Source organism: Natator depressus, chromosome 6 (genome assembly GCF_965152275.1).
Source record: "Natator depressus isolate rNatDep1 chromosome 6, rNatDep2.hap1, whole genome shotgun sequence".
NCBI classification, from domain to species: Eukaryota; Metazoa; Chordata; order Testudines; family Cheloniidae; genus Natator; species Natator depressus.
In genome coordinates, this window is record NC_134239.1 from 66278395 (window position 1) to 66305349 (window position 26955).

Below are 26955 nucleotides of genomic sequence, written 5' to 3' on the forward strand. Positions count from 1 at the left end.
GGGGGCTGTGGGGATTTCTTTTGCTCCCCTCCATCTCAAAACAAATTCCTGTCCAACCTCTCCCCAGGAAGACCATTTCTAAAAGTCGAGGGCAGGTGTAGTGGAGCCCATGTGGCATCAATTGAACTGAGGGGGAATCTACTCTTGTTGCGGGGGGAGGTGGGGTTGCTTGATCTCCAACCCAGTCCCTGCTTTCTTTGTCCCTTACTGCCTATCAGGTGCATGTAATGAGGCTGCAGGTCCTCGCTCTTCCCTACAGTAGGCGCTGCTGCGGCAAATCGTTTGCAAGGGACAAATCTTTTACTTGAAGCAGCTTCTCCTCCCTCCCCCCGTTTCTCATCTCTCTCTCGCTCTCTGTATCTTTCCTGTAGCACTGGGCTCCCACAGCTGGGGAGCTGTTTTCCCCCCTCTAGTGTGCGCTGAGACACCGGCGTGTGAGTGTGCAGAGAGAGAGAGAGAGAAGGACAGAAAAATCAGCCAGAAAGATTCAGTGGCTGGAGAGAGAGTGGGGAGAGCATGTTGCCAGTGGCTCTTCAGCAGCAGCCTTCCTGTTTCCATCTTCTCTAACTGCACCCCAAAGCCTCAGTCTCTTCTGCAGCCAGGGACACTGAGAAGAACAAGGAATTTTGAAAGAGGGGGGGAAAGAGCCTTCAGGAACCTGCAAATCTCTCCCATTCATTTTTTCCTCCAGTTTTACCATGAACCAGGCTCTTTCCTGTCTCTGAGGAGAAATTAAAAAGCAGAAGGGGGAATTCAGCAATTCTTTGGTTGCTAAGGTAATTGGAGTGGTTGCACACACATTTCTCAAGGAGCTTAATGGGCAGAGGATGTTATACATTTCGGGGCTTTTTGCCTGTTTGTTTAAAGAGAGAGCTTTTAAATCTGCAATTCAGCTCTGTCTACAAAACCGATTGAGAGTCAACGCATGTTGGTTGTGCTCAGTGTTTTCAGGAACCCTTGTGGGGATACAGGCGGGTTCTTAATATAGGATAAAAACCTTTTTTTCTCTTCCAGAGCGGGCTGCATGTTCTGAATGTGTATGTGAGAATAGGGTGTGTGTGAGAGAGAATGAACTGGTTTACTGTCATGTAGGAGCTGCAACTCTGTTCTTCGGAGTAACGTTATTCAAATATGATTGTGTGTGCTGTGCCTAAATGAAAGCCACGGGATGGTATTTGTGAATGTACGCAAGCTTCCCTGACACAGCCGACTGGAGAAGGGCTTGTTCCAAAAGAAAAAACGATCTTATATGGATGAAAAAGAATTGCGGTTGAAGAAAACATAGTGGGATCACTAAACCAATCTGGGGGAAGGGGGGACTTTTGTGTGTGGTTCTCCAGCTATATTGCTTCACTTGCATTTATCAATGAAGGAAGATGGGAGACTGGAGTTCAGCAGTAGTTTATAAGAGTCTCTACTGTGCTGGCTGTCAAATTGCAGCCCCAGGCTGAGCAAAAGCACGACAGTGAAATCTTTGGTGGGGAACGGCAGTACGTCAATATATACAGCAGGGGCTTTGGGGCCAGCGCGGGGTGCTTTGGGTGATCAAATTTTCTACCGAAAAGGAAGTCAGTGTGGTTTCAAGGCAAAATGTTGTGGGTAGAGCGAGAGCCCTCGCTTATCGCACCTTCTTAGGCGGGCGTGTCGCTGCACGTGTTAAAATGATGAGCTCGCCTCGCTCCAAGGATTTCGGGAGAAGTTTTCTAAGATACTTTCTGCAGACAGGTGCTCTCGGAAGGGGGGTGGGAGCGGGGGCTCTGGCCGCTGGCTGAGTAGCTTTTCAACGCAGCGGGAGCGCTGTGCGTGGCGTTTTTGCTGGGTTCTTTGATTTTCTTTTGTGGGGGAGCGGGTTGAGGGACTTCGGACTTCATTGGGAGATTCCCCGAGCAGGAGATTTCCCCGCACAGCAACACAGCGGAAAGTTTCTCGCTTGTAATTACAGCGAGTAATCCGCCCCTTCCAACGCGAAGCCCTGCACAATAGAAAACATTGGGAGTCTGGTGCTTTGTAGCCACCTCATCTAACCCAGCGCCGGCCAGCCAGCTCACTCAGAGTCACATCGTTGTGTTTGAGAAATGTCAGCTCTTGCAAAGCATCGGGGAGGAAGGAAATGGTGTTTACTAGGGTTGTGGGTGTTTTTTAATGCAAATGTGAATCTGTTTGTTTCACCTGTCTCCTGCAGTAATTGCAATGCTCACTGAATCCACGTCATCGGGACTTTAAACAAATGCTGCTGCCTTGTTTTTAAAAAGACAAATTGTCATGCCATATAAAACATTGCAGCGAGGCTTTCTGGGTTAGGAGTCTGAGATGGGACACTGGCTAGGGAGTTAAAATAAGCAGTAGGATGGATGTGGCTCTAAACAGCAACGGCAAGCTGCCGAACGACCTGCTCTTCGGAGACAGGTTTGTTTAGGTAGCAGCAAATAGCTATAATGTATTTTCGTTCTTAATTACAAAGGACATTTGCTTGAAGACAAGATCGTTGCTTAAGCGATCGGCTCCTACCTGTTCTCCGCGCACAGTCATTCTCCTCCGTGACACTGTCAAGCTCTCCTTCCTTAGTAACCAATTGAGATGTCATGAGGGAAGATTGGGGAATAGGATGCAGAGCCAGCAAAAAGCTCCACGGCCGTGCTGTCTGCCAGGGACCTGCAGCGGTTAGGGCGGCGTATTGTTACCCGTCCTGTCTCCGTGCTTTGTGGTGCCAGTCACGGTCACCGCTCCCAAGAGCGCGTAGGCTCAGTGCTGCAGAGCCCAACTCGCAGGAACCCGCCTTGCTCACGCACGCTGGCTCTACGGAAATCCGCGTGACTGCTCACAAGTACACTACTAAAGCGAGTAAGGATTTATAGGACCTGGCCCTGAGAGGTTTTTCCAGGCTCATGCCTTAATTATAACCCGTATATCACAGAGTAGCGTGGTGTTCCTTGGCGCTTTTGAAACTAAGGCTTATGTGATGCACCCCAGTAAATCGCTCTTTGTTGGTTTTATTTATTTAAGTAGCTTCCCGTGGGGATTGTTGCGAATAACAGGAAAATCTGTCTTTTGTAAATAGTACCTCATGATAAAACTTCCCTCCTCTGTCATGGTGATGCTCTGCTCCTGCTGCTTTTTACCGCCCCCCCCCCCAAGGAGGTTGCGTTTCAGTTTTTGCTTTGCGTGCGTGCGCGCGCGCAGTTTGCAGAGTGCTTTGAGATCCTTGGGCATGAAAGGCGCTTAATAAAAGACAAAGTAAAGTATTATTTGTGATTATTCAGTACACATCATACCAAAAGATGCCAGCTGTAAATTAGAGCTTTGGGAGTTTGACGAGGATACAAAGTGCGTTGGAATTCTGAGAGTGTGGTTTTGTTTTGTTTTTGTTTTTTAAGGGACTGCACGTGCTTCCCCCCCTCCCCCTCATTTCTTCCATCACTTGGCTTTACAGTGAATACCACTTTTATACTGATTTTTGGATGTCAAAAGAATTATCAATCTTTTGTTTAATTATGAAGTGCAATATTTTCTTTGCCAGGTGATTTAAGCACATTTCATATGTGCCCTTGGAAATCTGCTCATACAGTTCTCTTAAACAAGGTCGAATGCTTGAAGAACAGTTATTTTCTTAGGGGCATATCACTAAAGGCACAGAATAATACATTTCATTGTTTGAATCTCTATGCCAAATGCCAAAGAAACTGTTTAGACCCTGCCAAAATTGACTTTATTTTGTTCTAATGCCCTGATTTATTAAAATAATTAATGGTAAATGTCCGTGTATGCAAGTGTGGTGGAATTTAAATAGCAGCAAAGATCATGAACTGGTGAGACAGAGAGAGTGCAACAATTTTCACATACTTCAGTGTGAGTTATACCAAGGCCACAATTAAGCCATCTCACTAATTTTATGGTTGCCCTCTTAATACTATTCCAGGAAAAGCTGTAACACACAGCTGCATATTATCATTAGCATCATTATTATTGACACTGCTTGCCCATAATCTTTGGCTGATCATTACTGTAAGGGTGATGGCACAGCAAACTGTTTCCATCCAATAGCCTTTGAGGATAGGGCAAAAACACATCTCCGCAAAGTAGTGATCCCCAACCCTTCTCTCTGGAGGCATAGGAAGTTCTTCAGGGTCCTGCATGTATTTCTGGTGTAGCCCACAGGTCTGATGAAAGTGAGCAGAGTGCTGGTCACAGGGATGCTCTCTGCATTGCTTAACATGTGCGAGACAGCAGGAGGAAAATTGAGTAATGGATCAGAACTGCCAGAATCCATCACTATCTCTTTCAGCACCCAGGAAGGGGAGAAAAGGAGAAGGAAATACTCTCCCAATGACTGCAGTGGGCTAGCAGATGGAGGAGAAAGAAAATGTACTGTGCCAGTTGAAGTCCCAGAAAGAGACAAAATAGCTGCAGCATGGCAACTTGACATTGTTTGTTGTGATGTTACATCAGTCCATTTTAAATTGACTAATGATGTTGTCATGTCATGACTCAGTCTTCCCAATCTCAGGCTGTCATGTTGCAATTATTTTGTGGATGTCTGTGAGTCCATTCCATGGTGGTGATGCTCTCCAGCACTTCAAGAATGAAGACCGCTATCTTAAAGAATCTGGCTCAGAATGGTCTTGACCATTTCATTGAGACAACAAGATTTTGGATCAAATCTTATCTCTACCATAATATGTTCACTTAAACAGCAGTGACAGATCTATCTAACAATAATGTCAGAACTAGGGTTGGTTATTCCTCAACAGTGCCCTAAAACAGAGGAACATAGCTTCCCCCTCATGGGCACGTGGGCAGGATTTTGCATTCTTACCACCAGAGACAGAGTTTGATTTGCAGTCAGGGAAAACCTTTGCCTTATTATTTCTGGTAAGACATGCAGGTACGATAGTGATGGGGACCATATGAGTAGTCAGATTTACTTTACTGAGCAACAGTGGATTATTATAAATTAATATTTTTCCATCTTGCTTTAGCAGCTGAAATAATGCCCATTACTTATGAGATTTTCTCAACTGGCTTCGAAATGCATTATTTTCTATACCATTTTTTGGTATTATCTTTTCATCTCTTATGACTTAGTATGGTGAGGCCTGTCTGTATTTGGATGGAAGACCTCCAGAGGAAACTGTTGGTATTCTCAGGAATCATGCTGGTGATTCATTAGGGTTCTGCTCCTTCAAATCAGTATTGAACAGCATAATGTAAGTTGACACTTCACTGCTTGAAATGTCAGATCAGAGGTAAAATTGACATCTTAGCCACCTGTTGTCACTAAGGATTCTATGGTACTGTTTATAATGGAGGCAGGTAGACAGCCAGATATATGAGAGAAGAGATGCTAGTGACCAAGGGCCAGATGTAGGTTTAAAGATGCAGATAAGTACCCAATGGGATTTTTCAAAAGGACCTATCTCATTTAAGTGCTAACTCCCATTGATTTTGATGGGAGTTAGACACATAATCTACTTTTGAAATCTATATGGGCATCTATATGCATATTTAGGCACCTAATTACCTTTGAAAATCTGGTCCCAAATTCCAATTCATGCTATTGTTTTCGGTGGCATTCTAGCATTGTGACCTGAAGAAGAGTTCTGTGAAGCTCGAAAGCTTGTCTCTTTCACCAACAGAAGTTCGTCCAATAAAAGATATTACCTCACCTACCTTGTCTCTCTCTGTCCAGATTATTGCATTCTGCCTACCCAAAATTTCCTCTGCAGTTTCAACTTGATACAGTGTTCCCCACTTCCTGTCGTAAACTATTGTGTAGTGTTGCTGTGTGCTGTGAAATGGAAGTGGCTGCATTACAGTGGTGGTTGAACATATATATACAATCTGAAGTACTTTGGAATTCTTCACTATGTATTTGATTTTGCTTTTCTTTCAAAAACGTGTAGATTTGACAAAACTTTTCAAAGACGCAGTTGTCACTAGTGAGGCTGCCATTCTTTTTTGACTGGGGAGGAAACTGCTCATTGTTTGTGAGGAGAAGCAAGGAAGAAAAGCTAACCCATAATTTTCTCCTTGGCTATCAAGTGTATAGAAGGGCTATGGATGCAAGACAGGCTGCTGCTGCCCACTCGCGTTATATCAGATTTATTGCTACTTTTGAGCATCTCTGCAGTCAATGGCAATGAATATCAACAAATATGTATAAGTTAAAGTGATGGGTAAAATTTTGACATTTCGCTGTCCCAGGAGCTTAGTAATGCTCTGCTCTTCACTGCCATGTAGGAAACCACTGTCCTGTTCTCCTGCTTCCTGACTCAGCTGTGGCGGGATAACACAAAGGCAGTGTGCTTGGACTATTGAAAATGGGGCTAGGCATATCAGATAATAAAGAGGAGTCACTTATATTACTCACTAGTGAGCTCTATAGCCAAAAAAGGAGTGACACACATTGACAAATTCAAAGGGTGTTTCTTCCCTTTCTTTGTGGTTTAAATTCGGAGCAGTAATGAAGGCGTCTGAGGGCGGCTGCAAAGTCCTCCTCACAGGGGAAAACTGACTAGTACAAATATCCAAGTAATGGTAGATGGAATATGCTACATGCCCAGGGCCATAGATGATGAGGGAATATTGACTAATGGTCTGGAAGCCAGGCCTCCTGTGTTCAATTCATTGCTCTGCCACTGATTGTATCACCTTGGACAAGTCACTTGACCTCTCTGTGCCTTAGTTCAGCCCCCCGTAAAACTGGGAATAATAATATTTGTCTTTGTCATAGGAGTGAGTATTAGTTCATTCCTGTTGTAAAGGGGTGTGAGTTTCTGAGGTAAAAGGGGCTATAGAAGTGCAACAAAATAATTCATATGATATCACAATGCTCGTAATCCACATATGGAGTTTTGACTGCTGTCTGCATGTGGATTGGGGTATTGTGTGGGCCTAAATCTTCAAAAAAAATTGTATTTTTTGGGTAGTAAACTTCCCATTTTACTTTAATTGGCAGTCTTTAATTTTCTTGAGAAGGAGCAACCTATAAGAACTCTAAGCACCTTGATGAGTTTGAAGTGAGACAGTGTTATAGTCTGATGCAGTGGTGGATTGGTTATCATGCCATTTTATATTAAGCTTACTTGAAGGGAATTTATTTGATTAAGCCCTGTTCAGCACAGGGAGTTTAAGCTGAATAGTTCTGCATTTGGAATATAATTCTATTGGAGTTTACATTTGCCGATATTAATAATTTGATTTTTGCTTTCTGATCAGCACATATTAGAATATTAGTACTGTACTTTTGATCTCCAAATTTTTTTTGTACATTATTAATCTTTCTCTAGTAGTTTTCAAACTATTGATTTTGTTACTAGTGTAACAGAAAATTTAGTCCAGCCATTGTAAGTCACTTTTGTAAATCACAATTAGCATTTTTTATTGTGGAAAAGAGAACAAGAGAACCTCATCCCCAAGACTGAAGTGGGAGAGAAAGTATTACTATTTTTTCCTCATCACTGCATTTAGTGGACCAGATCCTGAGGCACTGTGCAATGCCCACGTAAACTGACTTTGCAAAGTGGGGGTTCTCTCAGGGAGAGGAAATTGAATTCTCTTCCCCCTCATGCCCCAGGGCAAAGAGCGCCAGTCAGAGTTGCCAACTTTCATGCGATAAATAAGCACCTCGACTTTCACAATAAGCCAAAAATCAAGCTAATTCCATTTCCAAACAAGGCCAAAATAAGCCAATCCCTAAGAACCCCAACACTCTATGTGACTAGATCCCCCCACCGTGAAGTCTGGGACTGTGGTGGGCCCGCTGTGCACCCCTGACTCTTTTCCCCCGTTGCCCCTGCTTGCTCCCCCTTGCCGGGAGCCAAGGAAAAAAAAGAAAAAAAGAAGAAGCAACAAGCTACAAGCCAGTTAAGCCAAAAACAAGCCCAATTTCTGCGTTTTTTTTTAGCAAGTTTGGCATGTCTGGCATCAGTGCGGTTATTCATCTCATCCCCGAAGGGAAGGGTTTGGCCAGTGAATTGGCTTAGTTGCAAAGTAACTGGATGCAGCTTTATAGCTCCCCGGTGAATCTCCTCTATGAAGACTGATAGCACTTTACAAATACTACCATAGTTTGCGATCACAAGTTCAGATGAAGTTTAGGGTGGGATTGCTTTTATCCTTTTGCATTTCTGAATTCCTATAGTTCTGACACTTATAGTTGTTAAACAGTCAGTGTGTCTTCGCTATTATATTCTCCACGGCTATTCTTGATAACAAGATCTTGGTGTACTGTATAGCCTTCCCATAGTGGCACTTTTTGTTGGAAGGTAAACACTTATGGACAAATTGGGCCCTTTAATACCAATTTTAAAAATAGGCTGAATAACAGGAAAAAAAAATCTGATTGCAGCTCAGCTGACCAATCTGTGTGTTTGTGTTCAATACCTATCCTTTTCCCCACATCTCCCCACTCTGTTCTCCTTTTTTTTTGCTGGTTGGTTTGTTTACTACCCTCACTTGTTAAGTCATGTCAAATTTAAACTTAAAGTTTTTGGGATGGAAATTGTTTCCACTTGAGTCTCTTGATATTTCTAGCACATTCTAGTGGTTCCAAAATAATAAATATGATATATACTTCTCTTTTTGTTAAAGGAGACTACGGACTAATGATTAAAGGAGGAGATCTGTTCTATTTGGTGTGAGACCTTGGGCAAGGCACTTCATTTCAGTTTCCACACATGTAAAATAAGTTTAACTCTCAACTCTGGAAAGTGTTTTGAGAGCATCTGAAAATATCTACAAATAACTGCAAGTTGTTATGTTTCATTTGTTATTGTATATCATGCTAGTAGAAACAGAATCGATTATGCACATTAACTATATATTCAAAATGAGTTGCAGATTTCTGATGGAAGAAAAACGATCTGTCATCTTTAAGCAGTGGCAATCAAGGAGTATTCTGGTCTGCTTCTAGATGAGGGAGACAGGGAACCCATGAATAACAGTTGTAACACTTAATACTTTTCATCTTCAAACCACATCATCACTAACATTCCTTACAACACCTATGTGAGGTGGGTCAATACTATTACTGCTGCTATTACAGATGGGTAAACTAGAGACAAAATGACTTGTTGAAGACCACAGAAAATCCTTCTCGGATGCAGTCTTAGGTCCCTGGGAGTTTCTGGTTGTTAGCCTTCTGCTTAGACCACTAGACCATGCCTTTTTTATCATTGAAGGACGGGTTGTCTAAAAGAAGGTTGTTTTTTAAGAAAGGATATAATTGGGGGAGCCAAGTGTTTGGATGGGAAAGAGAACATACAGGAAACAACTGCCTCACATGGGATTTCATAGTGGTGCTGGGTATAACTCTTGAGGCAGATTTCTCTTAGGAAGCTCATAAGCATGTGGCTACCGGAGGTGACAACACATTGTGGAAATATTTCTTGCGGAAACAAAGAATCTGAAGTCCCCACCCCATTGTGATACTAGTGTCATCAGTAGGGGGAAAAAGGAGTGGGCCTACAGTGGTTTCTTTTCCCACTTGTTCACCCCAGCATAGCTGGAAAGAGAGAGAGAGAGAGACCACCTCCACACACAGATCGGTGCTACAACCATAGTCCGGTGGTACACCAGACATCTTGTTTCTTTAGAGAAGGATCCAATCAAGTGTAGGAAATTAAAATTTCAGGCTGGCTCCTGATCCCTAAATAATCTCTGATGTGGTGTGCATACCAGAAAGGGTCCGTTCTCTCAGAATTATCTTTTAATCCCACTGATACATGTTTCCTGGAGGGCCATTTTGGGGTGTTATGTTTTTGATTGACTTAGCTTTAATCTGTCCTTGGTGCTTCCCTCTCAGTTCCCCACACTGCTCTTCTGTCTTCTTTAGTTATTTCCCTCTCTCATTCTTCTTATCGCAGCTGTTCTTGCTACCCCTGTCCTTTCTGCCAATGCCCCAGGTCATCTATCTATAGCTTCAGCAATGCCACATCTCTCCCCAACTTCCATCTGTCTGGTTCTCCTTTATTTACTCTTGGTATGACCTTGCCTTCCCCCTCTAGTGGAAGTATTGGAACAGTGATGTGCTGCTGGTACTTCCATCTTAGCTTGTGATGAAACCCCCTGTCCCAGGGTTGGATGTGTTCAAAGGGTAGGCACAAGGGATTTGGGAGTCTGTTAATTTGTTTCAGATATAAACAAAAACACTTTCTTCATAACCCAGGGAGGAGGCACTTGACAAACAAGTTAATAGTAAGTGCTCTTGCTGGAAGTGTTTATACTTTGTTCCTGAAAAAGTATGTGTATTGACCGTCTACCAGAGTGTTCAGTTTATATATCCTGAAATGACTGGGGGGGTCAGTGATGATCTGCTATAGTGTTTTGAAAATAATTTCTTTGTAGTGCATTTCTATGGCCATAAGAATTGCTCTTCTGTTTTTCTGAGTGCTTGGGATAATACCTCTCTGTCACGGAAGATTTCAGTATCTGGACTGGGGGTAAACTCCATCAGAGGGAAATCACTCCCAGCCTCCCTTCAGTTTAATGGGGAAATGTTAACGAGAGGCTCTGCAAGGACTCCCCAGCACATACCTGCTTCAGTGTGGCTCTCTCCATCTGCTCCATCAGCCCTCATTTCGCCAGCACACATGTCCTGCTGTAGCAGTTGTTTCAAGAGGGAGCAAGCATAGCCGGAAGCTGTTGGCAGAATCTTGTAATTCCGGAGTGTGTGCCTTCACCTCTGTGAGTTTGGTCCACTTTTATAATTTTATTGGAAAGCATCTTAGTTAACCACGAAGCCTCCACATTGCATACATGAGAGGTACCATGGGCCAATGGATAGAGCACTGAACTGGGACTCCAGAGGCCAGAGCCTGGTTCTTCTATTGGTCTGCAGTGTGACTCTGGAAGAAGTCACATTGCCCATCTGTGCCTCTGTTTTCCTGTTCAGACATTGCCTATCCTGTCTATTCAGACTATAAACAAGGGGTGCCAAACTCTGTTGGAGGAAAGGGCTGGATTTTATGTTTGGTTTTGGTTGACGACTTGGGGGTATAAATTCAGGATGTCCTATTCCTTTCAGCCACAGGGGAAGACCCCACTAATATCCATGGGAGGTTTGCACAGAGATCAAGGAGAGATTCTTTATGTAGTAAATAATTTTTTATTTTTTCCTTTTTTCCCCCTTTGCAGCAACTCCCAAATCCCACCCTATGAGGGCTTTACTCCCACCTCCATACCCTGTTCCATCTGCTTAAAATAAGGAATGCAATAGATAATGTTGACAGTCAAGTGTCATCATTAGTCCTCTGAACTGGCACACTGATCAGATTAATAGGGAGCAGAAGAGTTTGCGGCTCTTACTCATTGTTTCAGGCTGTCTGCTGAATGGAAGACATCGTGTTATCAGTTTACACTTGGTTCACGTTTGGAAAGTTATTACTGCAGGCATGAAGATTAGAAACTTATGTTTTAAATAAAACTAAAGCTGAGATTCTGCATAATCTTAAATCATGCTGGCCACAAAACTACATGATTTGGGCAGGATGCCTGATACACCTGCTGTAAACTCTTTGGGGAAGGGACTGTTCTACTGTGTGTTGTTTTACATTGCCTACCAGTATACAAATCTTGGTTGGCACCTGTAGGTGCTACTGTAATGTAAAGAACAGCTAACAAATAGAATATAAAGATACAGATTCCCTCCTGTCAAGTGGCATTCTAGAGAGATTTATGGCAGCAGATGTGAAACATCAATTTAGAGTTAATGGAAACTAATTGAATTCAAATTAATTAGTTATTTTTTTCTTGTCCTTTCCCTCCTGTCACTTTAACTAATTACCTAATGAATTGGGTCTAAATATTCCACCAGACCAGGTAGACTTTTTCTGGTAGATAATTATCAGTTCAGCAACTCAAATGGCTGTAGAAGTTTTCAAGCACATGAACAGTCGAGAGTTTTAGATATGCATGTTAGTGAGTGCAGGGAAATTGGGTATGTTTTAATGACACCAAACTGCTTTTTATACTAGATTTGCACAACTGTGGTCACTATGAGCTCCCAATCTCGCACATTTGGACAGGAGCATGACATCTCAGACAGAGGCAGTTTTTTAAATGTAAAAATTATACAAATCCAGTTATTGTTATTAATTATCATATGACATTTTATTGCAGTCAGGAGATGCTGATGGATTTTTGTGTGGGTATTCAATTAATATGTTCCATTTTATAGGCTGAAATTTGTGCTCTTTACCCAGGCAAAACTTACCATTGAAATCAAACATGCTAGAAGTGTCCAGTTCATCACTTCCATTATATTGGTTGACTTCAGAGGAAGTTTTATGGAAGTGCTGAACCGAACCCCAAATCTGCAGCTGTTTTGCTTGGAAAATACTACATGCATTTAAGGAGAATATTTAGGTACCTTTGCGGAATATCTTCTCTTAATTCTCCTTTTTTCTCTCTCCACCCCTCCCTACAAAACATGTGGTTTACTGTGACTCAGATGAGGTAGTATATTGCTCTCTTTCTAAATACTTAGGTTGAAGATTGGCTTGTGGAGATGGCTAGGATGTTACAGCTGTCTTATTTTTGATTGACTAGGTACTTCAGAAAGCATATTGAAGGGTCCTGTTAATATTCAGGCTGATTGATTTAGCATTTTATTATACAGATTTCTATTAACAATATCCATGCATTAGGATTTTGGTATTGTTGGCTGTCATCACCTGTTGTCTCACTTCAAAATCCAGCATCAGGGAAGATTAACGGCTGGGCTGTAGATACACTAGTGTTTGCATCTCAAGGCTACTGTACATATTGGTTATCACAGTTTAAGTGACTTTGGAGATCTTGATGTAACATAAAGGAACCTTTTGTTCTTTACAGTTGATGATCCTCCTGTTCTTCCCAGGAGGTTCCAGGAACCCAGTCAGATAAGAGAGAGATAAATAACCTCTTACACCAACCAAGAACATTTTGTCAAGTGCTGCCTGTCCGTTCTAGTGAGATTATTTTTCAGGCAAGAGTGGAGTTGGGCGTAAGCAAAAAAGAAGGAAATATGTAATGGAAAAATATCAATAGTAGGCACAAAACCTTATCCTACAAGAAGCTATTAGCACATTTATTAAAGTTTTAATTCACCACTAAACATTGTTTTTAAAGAAATCTTGTAAATGATCTTCATATCAAGAACAAAATGTTGAATACTGTCAGCTCACAGTGTGTGTGGGGAAACTCATTTAGGTAACAGGTCAGACAAAAAACTCTAGAGGATGCGAAGCAGTACAGTATGTCAAATGTAAAATATGCTTCTAGATTTTTTCTTTTGGTTGCTTTGTGACTAATGTCAGAAAAGTGGTTTGTGTGAGTTAGTGGCCTCAATCCAGTCGAATGAACATATGTCCACAATTCAAAATCCAACATGAAAACGGGCACCCTTCTAGGCAATCTCAGCAGAGTCCCTATGGGTTGGCTAACAGAACAAGCAGAACAAAATGCTCTCTTACTAGTGGTGGTCCCTCCAGACCAAGAGCCCACAGGTCATAATTAAAATTGTAATTTTGCCCCCTTCACAGAATTAGTTTAACAATCCTGCACTGATATGCTGTTGAGAGCAGTTATTAAAATGCTGTTCTACTCAGAAAAGTAACTGAAATGGCATCAAGAGGCTCGAAGATTGAAATGGATTCCTTGAAAAGACAAATATACTCTGTTTCCCTGAGTGTATTTTTTTTCCCCTCACTGCCTGCCTTGTACTTCAACCTAGGATCTGAAAGTCAAACATGGATTTTTCTGCACTGCCATCACCACTACCACTAAAGATTCTGCAATCTGAATTCTGTTAATAATTGTGTTAATGATGCATAAGCCAGAAGAGAATTCAATTCGTTGACCTGTAGCTATATTAGGACTGGGAGGAGAAAAACATAGTAAAACATTTTTAGTCACTGAAGTATCATTGTTCTGTGTTTGTACAACACCTAGCATAGTGGGGTTCTGGTCCATGACTAGGGCTCCTAGGTGCTACAGAAATACAAATAATAATAATAATAATTAATAATTAATGAAGAAGATACATATTTTATTTTGATTTAGAATAAATAAAAGGATGAATACACAGACTCTGAGAATCCTTCCAATTATTTATTACACAAACAAAGCACAATACAACCAACTCCTCCCTTCTACCAAGCAGCAACACATAATCAAATACCAATATGTGTGTTTGTGCGTCAATCCACTTACATCTCTTCAAAGTCCAGGTGAAACAAATGGTCCCTGAATTCATCTAGAGTACAGATTTATTGCTTAAGAAGACTCTATTTTCAACAGTCACTTATCAGATATTAGACACAAAGAAGTCAAAAGCAAAAGTGATAAAAATCTAGAAGCATGTTTTACATTTGATATACTGTACTGCTTCACATCCTCTAGAGGTTTTTTTTTTTGTCTGACCAGTTAGCTAAATGGGTTTCATTCTGTTATCTCCCTCACAGTGTGAACCAATACTATGGTCTTGAGGTAGCTACAATTTTCAGTCATTACCTACATTGGCTGGCTATGAACCAATGAACTAGAGGTGACAGTCTCATACTCCATTACCCATCCCCTGGGCCAGCTTGTCCCTAATTTTACCATATCTTGAATTTCTTGTAGATAATTTTTCTCCATACGCTCCCTGGTTTTCATTGAAAAAATAAATACCATTTTTATTTTCTGTCAAAACATTGTTACCTTTCCTATTGCTTCTCCAACTCTCTATATAAACAAGTAACAACATGTAATCTTTACACACAGACTGTTTGTAAAAGCACATAAAATGCAAGTTTATTTGCCTATTTGCCAGCATATTCTTTCATAGCAGTTATGCCTTACTAAACTGAAAAATTCTTGGGTTTAGCTCTAGAGTTACATAAAGCAAACAACTAAAGTCAATTGCACGTTTATGTATCTCTCACAAAGCATACAGTTCATTTTTAATAAAGTAAGCATATATCAGATCTAAGCTGACTGTTAAATTTGATACAGTTAAAGATGATTACTTCTATTAACATTATTTACAAGGCTACAATCATACAGCATAGGAAGCATGAAGGAAAAAGGAGGAATATACAGTAACTGCATTATTAATTATTTCTCAGAAGACTTTATTTTTATTCACTCTCTCCTTTTTTTGGACCATTCATTGAAACCCGAGACTGAAACACTGACTAATTATTTTTACATCTACATAGGTTAAATTTATAGAGTTCACCTACCTATATATAAATCTGTAGTCCAGATGCTTATCTTTCTTGGTGGTGTGCTCCAAAACCAAGTAAAACAGAGAAACACTCTGATTAAAGAAAAATGTTTTTTTTCTCATTTCAAAGTGACTTTTGACCTTCCTGAGATAACACCACAGTCTCTGCAGAGTTGTCTGATTATTAATGGAAGGGATAACCTGTAATTTCTTAAAAATACATGCAAATATGATAGGCTTGGGTTACATAGGCGATGGATGAACTGAACCTTTCTTATCATGTAAAGAATAGATTTCTATTAGCTTAAACTGTGTTTGTAGTATTAAAGCAGGAAAATATTAATCGTGCTGAAACAAAAAATTGAAGAAAATGGTGTGACTTACAAAATTTTATCCTCTTGTTGATTTTTTTCAGTGTTACTTACCTTACAATAATATTCAAAACCTTTTAAACCAAATATAACATGATTTGTAAGGCCACATGTGCTTTGCTTGGTTGCAACTACGGTGTATTAAGATAGCTACTATTAAGAGGATATTTCACTTAGCAAAAAATTCTCTTTCTCCTCCATCTAGGTACCATATACCTCTGGAGCCCTGGGGATTCTCCACTTTTCTGTTGTGATGGCTGGCCTTTCAGCCAAAGAAGGCTGGACTGGCACTTCTTTAGTGTATCAATACTGCTACTGTGTCAGCTGGAATGGTCACTGCAGAGTGACATGAGGCACTTCACCTGGGTGCCTTAAATATAATGCCAGTGTAGCACTCCCAGCCTTTTCTGGTGAAGGGAGTGAGAAATGAGACCTGGGAATTGAATTGAGCCTGGTCACTAACATGCAAGTAAGGCAGAGCTCCAATCAACAGCTGGTGATCTTTTTAGCTTTCATTTAACTTGTATAGTTTATGCATGTGTAAACAGCACAAATGGAACAGGCCTTAATAGGAACCTAGCACTGCCATGCTTTTCATCTTGAACAGCAGCTCTGAGTACATTTTCTCTCTTTCCCTTTATGTTCTCTTTTTCCTCCTTTTTGCGTCAATGGAAAAAGAAAATCAAAAACAGTTTTCAACTAAGTGCATCAAATGAAGCAGAGTAAAGAAAGCGTTACTTTGCAGATCTACTAGGAGCTGTTCAGCCGTGCTTTGGCTGACTTCACTTTGCCACTACCATGACCCCCCCAAAACTCAGTATTCTATTACAGTATTCTTTTTTAACTTCCTTTCTTTTCTTGTTGAACTGTACTAGACAAAACATAGCAGAAAACAATCCTGAATTGGCATAATGGAAGACAAGGTGAACTCTCATTCCTCTGATGATGTTGTGTGCATTTTGGGAACATGCCCTCAGGAAAACCTCTCATCAGTATATCAGTCTCTCTCTCTTTTTTAAAAAGAGTAGAAGGATACTAAAGACCTGTCTGAAAAATCTGAAAATATGGCCATTTAAGGGTAAGGATGAAAATTGTGATGTCTGGATAACATGAAGCACAACTGAATAACACTGCAGGAGGCCGTTTGACTAGATATCAGAAGTATCATCTGTAAAATATGCACTGTCAGTTTAAAATTAATATATTTTTTAAAAAGCAAAAATTAAAAAAACAAAGGTCTTGATTTGTGATATATCAAGGGAGCGTACCTTTTGCTCTAATGTCTTGAAGATGGAGCTGGGGAGTCAGGAGACACGAGGACCATTCTCAACTCTGCTTTGACTTTGAGTGGTCTTTGGAAGGTCACTTAACCTCTCTGCCTAAATTTCCCAATCCATAAAATTGGGATAATAATACCCAAATGCTTTGTGGTTTAAAGTACTTAGAAATCTATGGATGAGAAGTGCTATAAAAGTGTAAAGTATATTAGCATCTTATTCAAAGTGAAAGAATTTTAAAACTGATTACTTTTTACCATCTATTCTTTTTTAAATATTTTTTGCATTTAATCATTTTGGATAGAGAAATTAGTTTCATTTTCAGATTCTCATGCACGTGAACAATATTGCAGCATTGGGTTTCCAACAATGTATAGAAATAGCTAATGCTACATGGAATGAAAAACAATTGGTAGAAACATTTCTGTTTATCTTTGGTTTTCTTTTTTTTAAAAAAAGCATTAAAATATCTAACTTTTGTGCATGAACTGACCTAAGTGTCCCGACAACTGAGTATTTCCATATTTTTAGGTTTAAGCTAGAATCTTAAAGTTGGACTCCAAAATGTGTGTGCTTGTGCACATGGTGTGAGAATAAGGGTTGTTGGTGGAGGAAGAAATATATTTTGAACCCACATCAGCAATAACAAAAGATGATAGTCTTCCTTGGTGCCTTCCCATGAAGGAATCTCTCAACTGATATAGCTAGTCACTCCCGGCTCCTTTGAAGTGTGTGGTGTTCTAAGTTGGGCTCAGGGCTTCTCATGGATGGGAGGGAGCAGGGCTGGGGGGTGGTGGGTCAAGATGATCCTGGCCAGTGGAGTAGCTTCTTGGGAGCTGTTATTTGACAATGTAATTTAGAGCAGCCCCCAAATTGCTCTAATTTATGCTGGGGTGGTATGGTCCTTGGCAGCCTCCAGGAATAGGGGGGAAGAGGTGTGGAAAGGTGGTGAAAACCACCTCTTTCTTCCCTCAGATGCAATGACTGCTGCTCTGGATCAACTAAAAATGTGGAATCCCAAAACTTGGAAGAAGAGGCAATGGTAGGCAAATTATATTGGTAGGTGTTTGTGGGAATTTGAAGATATTACACCTTAGATTTGCCAGTGTAGAAGAAATCTGATTGGAGGCCCTTGCTACAGGAGAATATAAAAGTTAGGCTTCAGGGAGGGCGGGGTCCAGGTGTGTAGGCCTTTGTCATGGGAGTACTAGAGGCTTGAGCAGCTTGGAGAAGGTCAGGAATTCTTGTCACAGGGGAGATGTGAGAGGATGTTGCAGTTGGTGGGAGGCAGTTGTAATGTAAGCATGGAGAAAGCTATTTTCACAAATCCACAAGAAGTCTATAAGTGCTGGACATTGGGTCTTGAAATGTGTATATCATAGACTCCTTTCCCAGATGCCTTCATAATGCATGTTCACCTTTAAATCTTGTTATACTCTTTGCCTCAATGTCTTATTGCTCTGATTTACACAGGTTAAGTATCTGTTTGGCAAACAAAATAACTTCCACAGTTTTAAATTTGTTGCCTTTTTAATTTAATTGCATATGTCCTTATTTCATTACACAAAGGAATAAACTGGAGTGCCTGGCTGACCTTCCCTAGTGTATTCATTCTTTGATATATTACTATCATGTCACTTCTTATTTACCTCCTCTCTAAACTAAATAGTCCTAACTTTTTAAATCTCTCATGTGGAACTGAAGGTAGACTGACCCCCTGACTAGTGGTCTTGGTGGCTATCTTTTAAATATATCACGTTTTTAGCATATTCAGCAGGGCTGGCTGAAAAATGTTGTACAAAATATTGTCTTGTTGAAAACTGGGGTTTCATTGACATTTGTGTCAAATCAGTCTTTTCATGCAGAAAATTCCCATGGGGAAAATCAAACTGAACCATTTCATTTGGGTTTCTTGACCCAAAACAAAATGCTGCATGTTGGGGCAACACGCAATCTCTGCATCTGCCTGAGTTGCTGTGGTGCCTCATAGGAGTTGTAGTTTGGAGTTCCCCATGCCTTCATTAGGCACTGTGGCAATTCAACCACAAGGAGAGACCAACATGTATCACGGGGGAAGTAGTCCAGTCAGGAGCTGGGCCCCTCAGGGTATGTTGTTATGGGGATAAAAGCCTGCAGATAGCATGGGTCAACTGACTTGGCTCTGGGGCTGAAAAATTGCTGTGTAGATGTTCTGACTTGGGCTGTGAGGGTGAAGGGTCCCAGAGATCAGGTTCCAGCCTGAGTCCAAATATCTACATAGCAATTCTGAGCCCTGTGACCCCAAGTCAGCTGACTAGGGCCAGCTGTGGGTTTTTTATCCCTGTGTAGACATACCCAAGGGGAGAATGAAGGACTTGGAACTACAACTCCCATAGGACACCATGACAGCTCAGATGGATGCAGAGATTAATATGGACTCAAAACCAAAATAATTTTTTTTGGGAATCTCTAAATGTTTCTGTCATGGTTTCAGGGTAACTGCACCTCTGACTCGTCTGTGGTCTGCTTAAGGGATGCTGCCCTTCGATCTCAGGCTTCTAGCAACCACCTCTCTATGGACTGTGACCTGTGTCCCTCTCCCTCCAAACCATGGGGCATTTAGGCTTGCAGTCCCCCTGCACTTCACTGTGATTATCTGAGAAGGTCTGACCTTAGCTCAGATCTTGCAGTTTTGCTCTCTCCCAGGGGTTAAAATAGTTGTTTACCAGAGATCTGATAGCCTTCATAAAGCGAAGTACATTTATTGGACAAAAGCCTTACAGAGAAACTGCATCATAAAACAATAAACAATCTATAAGTTTACATAATTTTACTAGGTGTCACCCATCTTCAACATGGAGATTTTCACAGGTTCCAGTCCTTCAAACCCTTCAACAGGGTTTGTCCCTTGGTTAAAATTTATGTCAGTTTGTTGGATCAAAATGAAGGTCTTCTGGCAGTTCAAACTCACACGTTTATATAGTTTGAGGCCGTTGTTGCCCAGGCCTCCTGAAACAATCAATGCCTTTTTCTCCTGGGCATAAACCTTCAAAGATAGCATATCTGCATAACTGGCATTGGGATTTTTATTAATTTCCCCCTAGTGATTCCAGATTCCACAGAAAATCCACCCAGTGAGCCCGGAACACACAAATAAATATAGTGTGTATTGATACACAGGTCTCTGAATATTCCACAGGCCAGATTATCTGCCCTATCTCAATATCATAGTCTTCTAAATTTTCATGCTTCCAAGGTCTGGCTCACAAAGAAGAGGCGGATGAGAGAGACAAGATGGGTGAGGTAATATCTTTTATTGGACCAACTTCTTTTGGTGAAAGGGACAAGCTTTCAAGATTCACAAAGCTATTCTTCAGGTCTGGGGAAGGTAACCAGAGTGTCCAAGCTAAATACAAAGTGGGATAGATTGTTAAACGTAAGGGTTTCACCCATGTTGTAGGAGACCACTGAAAATGAACACCTCCTGCAGTTGTAGGACAAAGGAGGGTGTAGTGGGCAACAGTGTTTTACAAATTGTTCCTGTGAGTCACAAAACTAGTGTCTCTGTTAAGTCCATGGTTTGTAGTTTCCAGCAGAGTTCTGAATTTAAGTTCCCAGGCTTATCTTTTGAGGGTATCATGCAGGTTTCTTTTGAGGACAAGGACAGAGAGGTCAGATATTGAATTATTGCTTTGTGAAGTATTTGCCTATGGGTGACGAGGTGTTTTTGTCTTTTATCATTTTTCTGTGTGAATTCATGGTTTCACCCACCTAGTTGTTGCGGGGGCATTGGATGCACTGATGAGGTACGCTACATGTGATAGGCATGTGTAGGACCCATTGCTTTTGAAAGGTGTGCTATGTGGGAGTATTTATAATTTTAGCAGTGAAGACATGTCTGCAGGCTTTGCATCTGTTGTTAGGGCAGGATTTGGTACCGCTTTGAGTTGTGGCCTAGTCTGTTGGGGAGCTTGCTTCTGATGATGAGCTTTATGAGGTTGCAGGATTGTTTGAAGGCCAGAAGAGGGGGGTCCAGGAAAGATTTATTTCAGGATGTGTTCCCCATTGAGTATAGGTTATAATTGTTTGATAATACCCTGTATGGGTTCCAGTGTGGGGTGGTAGGTGATAACTAGGGGTGTCTAATCAGTGGTTGTTTTTCCCCCCTGTTTTGAAGCAAGTTCTCTCTGGGTGTTTGGATGACTTTCTATGATGTGCAATCTCCTTCTCTGGTGGAGTGTCCTCATTTGATAAAGAGGTTTTAAGTGTATCCCAGACTTTCTCTTCGGAGCATATTCTAGACTATCGGAATGCTGAGATAACATTTATAAAATTGATGCAACCATCTCAAATATATGCCCGTGTTTGTCATATCTGTCAATTTCCTTTAGATTAAAAATGTTACAATGAAATGTGTCAACATTTCCAAACTGAACTTCTCATTCTGTGGAAAGTTAAAATATTTTGCCCCCTCCCCCCCCTTTTTTTTGAATGAAAACATGTTGAAGCACTGGAATTTCTGGGAAATGGAAATTCTGTTTTTCAGTCAGCTCTAACATTAAAGTCCAGAACAGATAGGTGTGAGCCATTGTGCTTATTATTGCGGATCATGACACACTCCCACAAGTGCCTAATCCATCTAAGGCAGTGATGTTAAATCTGTGGCCCTTGAGGAAAACTTTAAGTAAAAAGTTTTGTATATAATTATGAAGTTAAATTTCCTCTCTGAATTACACTCTGCAATTTTTAAACTGATTTGTTAGAATCAAGCCTGTCACTATGTAGAGGAGGCACCACTTCTCCAGTTGCCTCCTACTGCTTCCTTTGCAGCCTCAGAAGCAGCTTGGGTATGAGCTGGGAGCACTTTGAGTAGTTGCTGTCTTTTTCTGGCTGTTCAGCAGTTTCCTGCTGGCTGCATCACAGGGGGGAGAAGAGAGTAATGCTGCTTGCTCCATTACCTACTTACCTGCTGGGCTATGGGAGCTGCAGGGAGGAAAGGAGACTCTCCTTTGCAGTGATGCATTCAGGAATCTTGACAATGGGTAGGCTGCTGGTGTGCGGAAACCACATACTATTATGCTGACTAATACTGTCTCACTGTTTCCTTGTGCTCCCTGGCCTCCTGTATCCATCTGTTGTCACTTGTCTTATACTTAGATTCTAAGCTCTTTGGGGCAGGGACTTGTCTGTTTCTACCTCTGAGCACAATGAGTTCATGGTGCGTGACTAAGGCTTCTAGGTGCCATAATAATACAAATAGATTGATGGCCTCTTCCTGAGCCTAAGGGAGTATGTAGGAAAGGATGGCTCCCCTCCCCTCCACAGCCACACAGGGCAGTCCAGGAAAGGGGAAAAGGAGGAGAAATTTAAAACCAACAACCAGTTATGACTTCTCTAAACTGGGCTAAAGCCCAGAACCAGGAAGTGTAGGACTGCTGTAACTTGTATCATCTGGAAACAATCCCCTATGGAGCACCCACCAGCTGGGGATGGCTGAAACAAAGTGCACTTCCTCTTCCTGCCTTGCCCACTCCACACCCACTACATCAGAGGCTGCAGTAGAGCTGGTGTAGGAACTGCCTCTGCCAACCCTACAACTTCTGCCCCATGCTAATGAACGCCCCAACAGGAGACTTGCAGGTGGCTTTCACTCCTTTGTGCTGCCTCAGAATCTGCCCTAAAATACTGACTGTGCCCCCTTGATCTTTTTAAATAAAATGTTCGGCTGCTCAAAGGTGTGTATCTATATAGAGAGAGCACCAGTCACTGAATTGTCTAGGTAATATCTAGTATTTTGTGTGTTTAGGAACTGTAGATGCTGACGTTTACAGCTAGCTCACACTAGACTGATGCCTGGATATGTTAAAACTAATTCAAAACCCCCTTGCTTTGATCAAAGCCATTGTGGAGGTAATACTGAAACCATTAAGGTAACTAAGACAGCTGGTGAGACAACCTCCACCAGCAGTGTCATTTCTCTGGAAATAGCACCAATGGATTTAAAATTTCAGTTGTCATTACTTATCTGTAAGAGAATGGTCTGTCCCTTTAAGGACTGGGGGTCCTGGGGCCAGCCAGCACTGTTCAGTTGTCAGACCCAGCAATTATAAAAGCCAGAAAGTGGCTCAGTTGGGGAAGGGAAGCTGGTCCCTGCAACAGGCTAGGGAGCAGAGTTGCTCAGGGGAAGAGCTTTTGGTGGTGTTTTGTGATTTTTTTTTTTAAATGTGACTTAGTCATGCATTGAGGGAAGGGCCTGGAAGAGACTTGTCTGTGGTGTTAGTTCTTCCTGGGCTGGGGACAGACAGATTAGCAGGCCTATGCTATCAAATTAAAGAGAAGAAATCGTAAGTGGAACAGGATGTCAGTGTACTAAATGACCTGTAGGAATGGAAACTTCAAGGTCTAAAAAATTCTCACTACATAATAACTTATAATGCACACTTAGGGCCTGATCCAATGGCTATTGAAGTAAATGGAAAGACTCTTATTGACTTTAGTGGTCAAAGGATCAGATCTTTATAGCATGGGTCTTCAACCTGGATGTTGTGAATAGGCCTGGGAGTAATGACTGCCCTTACCTTCTCTATGGCTGAATGGGAGATACAACAGACAATAGTTTGGAGGCTTAACATGGGGTCACCCTACACAATGCTTTGAGAACCACTGATGTAGGATAAAAACATTAAGGCTGGGTTTTCAATGGGACTTGTGTTCCAAGGACACTTAGTTGCTTTTGAAAATTTCAGCTTAAGTGCCTAATAAATCACATGTAGATTGGAGCTTTTAGTTTACAGACAAACCTATTTTCCTTTGGGTTGAGGTTGGCCTCCACTGGGCAATAATGCCTCCTGTGGCTTTTGCAGTCTCTATAGTTCATAGCTAACAGGTTCATAACTGGTACAGATGCTGCGACTCAAACTGTGACCTTGACACAGAGGAAGCTGGATTGATGTTGATGTGCCATGCATCCATGACATTCAATCTATTGTTTCTACCAGTGAGAGTTCTCCCTTAAGAACAGTAGCAATTTGACTTGTTCCTGTGAAAATCATTCAAGTGTATTCTTTCTCTCCATTTTGAATTTGATTCGGGGTGTCTCAGGCACATACAGCATATAAGGAAAAGAAGTAAATTCCTAAGAAGATAGCAGCCCGTAATGCTCTATTTTTTTGGGTTTATTGTAAGGGGAGGAAGTTTTGTGCAAAACACTTATCTCACACTTTCTGAAAAGGGTCTTACAATGTCAGGCTGGAAATGGGGAAAGACAGCTATTTGATAAAGACAGTTGTTTGTGGCTAAGTATTTCTTGTTCTTTGAGTGTTTCATTAAAATGAAAATGTTTTTCTGTCTCACACATACAAGCTATCCTGCAAGTGAGTGTGACAAATCTCCGCAGGAATGAGATCAGAGCGCATTTCTCTGTCCCTTTCTCTCTCCTATATCCATCTTTGAATTTGGAATGTATCTTATCATACTTCTATGTGACTTGATGTTCCATTGTATTCTATTCTTGTCCTTGCAGTGTGAGTGACAACTGTTAAGCATGGCCCAAGGAGCCACTGATCAAAGTAATGTGGAAACTGCTGACCCAGAGGAGAGTTCTCCAAATATGATTGTTTACAGAAAGGTAATGAATTTGTGTTTGTTTTTAAAAACTTTCTGTGCCATCTGTAGAAGGATCCTATTGACCCTTTAAAAGTTAAATATATCTTTTATTCAGTTTGAGAGCATGTATGTAACATTTCATAGGGCAGCAAATACTTATAAGATTTGAGGGCTGATGTTTCTCTATGCTTGCAAGTACTATTTTTTTGTATATGTAATATATAAACATTTGTTATATGAAATGACTAGACCAATGCTATACAGTTTGCAATTCATATTTTTAATAGTGAAGCAATTATTTACCTATTCAATTTACTAAAAATTACATGTTTTATGACCCTTATCCAATATATAGTCTGTTCTTCCATACAGTGGATTCATTACAGATTTTTAAATGGCCTGATGGTACCTTTGAGGTAACTGATGTATATATTTAAGAACCATGGTGCTTAAAAGGGGAAGTGGAAATGACTTGAAATCCTGACCGGTAATTTATCTCAGTTGGCAGCATATGAAGCTTAACTTATAAAACTGTAGCATAAAACCCCAACAGTATTGTTTTTATTTTTTTTTTAAACAGATGGATATAGTACATTCATTCACTGTGATAAAATGTCTCATTTTGAAGTACTCTGGGGGTGGGGAAGTTAAAGCTGAAGGAAAAACAATCTTTTAAATTATAGCTATGAGAGCATTGATTTATTTTCAGATTTGTGTGTCTGTGGACTATTGAATTGGGTCTCTCTATAAGGAACAGTAAAACACTGAAAATGTTTTCTATACAGTGTGGGAAACTGCTGACTAAAAATGAAATTTCCTGCATAAATCAGGAAAAACTATGATCTACCATCTGTTTATCTGTGCCCTGAGAGAAATGCTGAATTTTATTAAGTTACATCATTCAGCACAAATGACGTTTGCATATATAGAACAGTCCTGATTTAAATTATTTTTACTCATTTCTTTGTTTAACAAAATGGTTATAAATAAGGGAAATATGCTTTTGTCATATTCCAAGATTTTGTTTTTCACTGCACGATTGTGATCTCAGATAATTTTTCATATGCTGGAAAATAATTTGGGTTGCATCCACAGCATCAAGCTTTGAACTTGCTGTTTTTGATAACCTTGGTTTGGATTTTGTTGTTGCATGTTAGATCTGGAATGTGAATGTTAACCTACTACAGTTCTCTGAGTAATTATGTGTTTTTGTTTTGGCTTTAAATGTGATATAAATTCATTTAAGCTGCTAATTGAAAAGTAGCTGTAGTTGTTTACCATCAGCTATAGCTACCCTGATTCCACGATCTGAAAGGTCCAACCACCACCATCAAGCTCATCAGGGACCTGTACTTTGAAGGAGGCCACCAAGTTTCTGGTTTCATCACCCAGAATTGAGGGCCTTGGTTCCATTTGAGACACTTTATCCAGTCCTGAAAATGTGATTTTACTTTACTATGTTCACCAGTTTTCTATTCCTCACATAGTTTTTGCACTTATAAATGTATTCAGTTTCTGTGGCTGCTGCTGGTTCACTATTATCACTGTAAAATAATTGTTGCATGATCTGCAATATTAATGGGGAAAAATGCTCCTGCCATTTGATTAATTTCTCTACTCTGGGTACACCAGATGTCAGTACTATCACAATTTCATCCATACTCCATCCAAATGCACTTGTACTTCTTGATTAGCATGTTCCATATATCATTCAGTAATACTGTTATTACACTAATGTATTGTTGTGATTTTTTTTTTCTGGTGCTGGGTTTCGCTGAGGATGGTGCTTTTGTGTTTAGGGCTGGTAAGTGCTGTTTTTTCAACATAGCTCATCCAGTAGCTGTCTAACTTTCTGAGCCTTTGTAGTTGTCTGTTATTAGTGTATTTGTTATGTGTGCAAGTGTCATAAATATAAAGGGAAGGGTAACCACCTTTCTGTATACAGTGTCATAAAATCTCTCCTGGCCAGAGGCAAAATCATTTCACCTGTAAAGGGTTAAGAAGCTAAGGTAACCCCGCTGGCACCTGACCCAAAATGGCCAATGAGGGGACAAGATTCTTTCAGATCTGGAGGCAGAGGAACAAAGGGTCTGTCTGTCTGTGTGATGCTTTTGCTGGGAACAGATCAGGAATGCAGCCTTACAACTCCTGTTAAGTTAGTAAGTAATCTAGCTAGAAATGTGTTAGGTTTCCTTTTGTTTAATGGCTGGTAAAATAAGCTGTGCTGGAGGGAATCTATATTCCTGTTTTTGTGTCTTTTGTAACTTAAGGTTTTGCCTAGAGGGATTCTCTATGTTTTGAATCTGATTACCCTGTAAGGTATTTACCATCCTGATTTTACAGAGGTGATTCTTTTACCTTTTCTTTAATTAAAATTCTTCTTTTAAGAACCTGATTGATTTTTCATTGTTCTTAAGAGCCAAGAGTTTGGGTCTGTGTTCACCTGTACAAATTGGTGAGGATTCTTATCAAGCCCTCCCCAGGAAAGGGGATGTAGGGCTTGGGGGGATATTTTGGGGGAAGATGTCTCCAAGTG

At 40.8% G+C, this 26955-nt stretch overlaps 1 protein-coding gene across 2 annotated transcripts in view; it reads left to right on the forward strand.

Moving 5' to 3' along the window:
* Positions 1-402: 402 nt before the first annotated feature.
* Positions 403-26955, forward strand: part of RGS6 (regulator of G protein signaling 6) — a 499145-nt gene continuing 472592 nt past the window's right edge. For both annotated transcript variants that reach the window (XM_074955587.1, XM_074955588.1), the window contains exons 1-2: positions 403-776; positions 24337-24441. In XM_074955587.1, coding sequence (XP_074811688.1) covers positions 24358-24441 — 84 coding nt within the window. In that variant the 5' untranslated portion in view covers positions 403-776; positions 24337-24357. The remainder of the gene's footprint in view (positions 777-24336; positions 24442-26955) is intronic.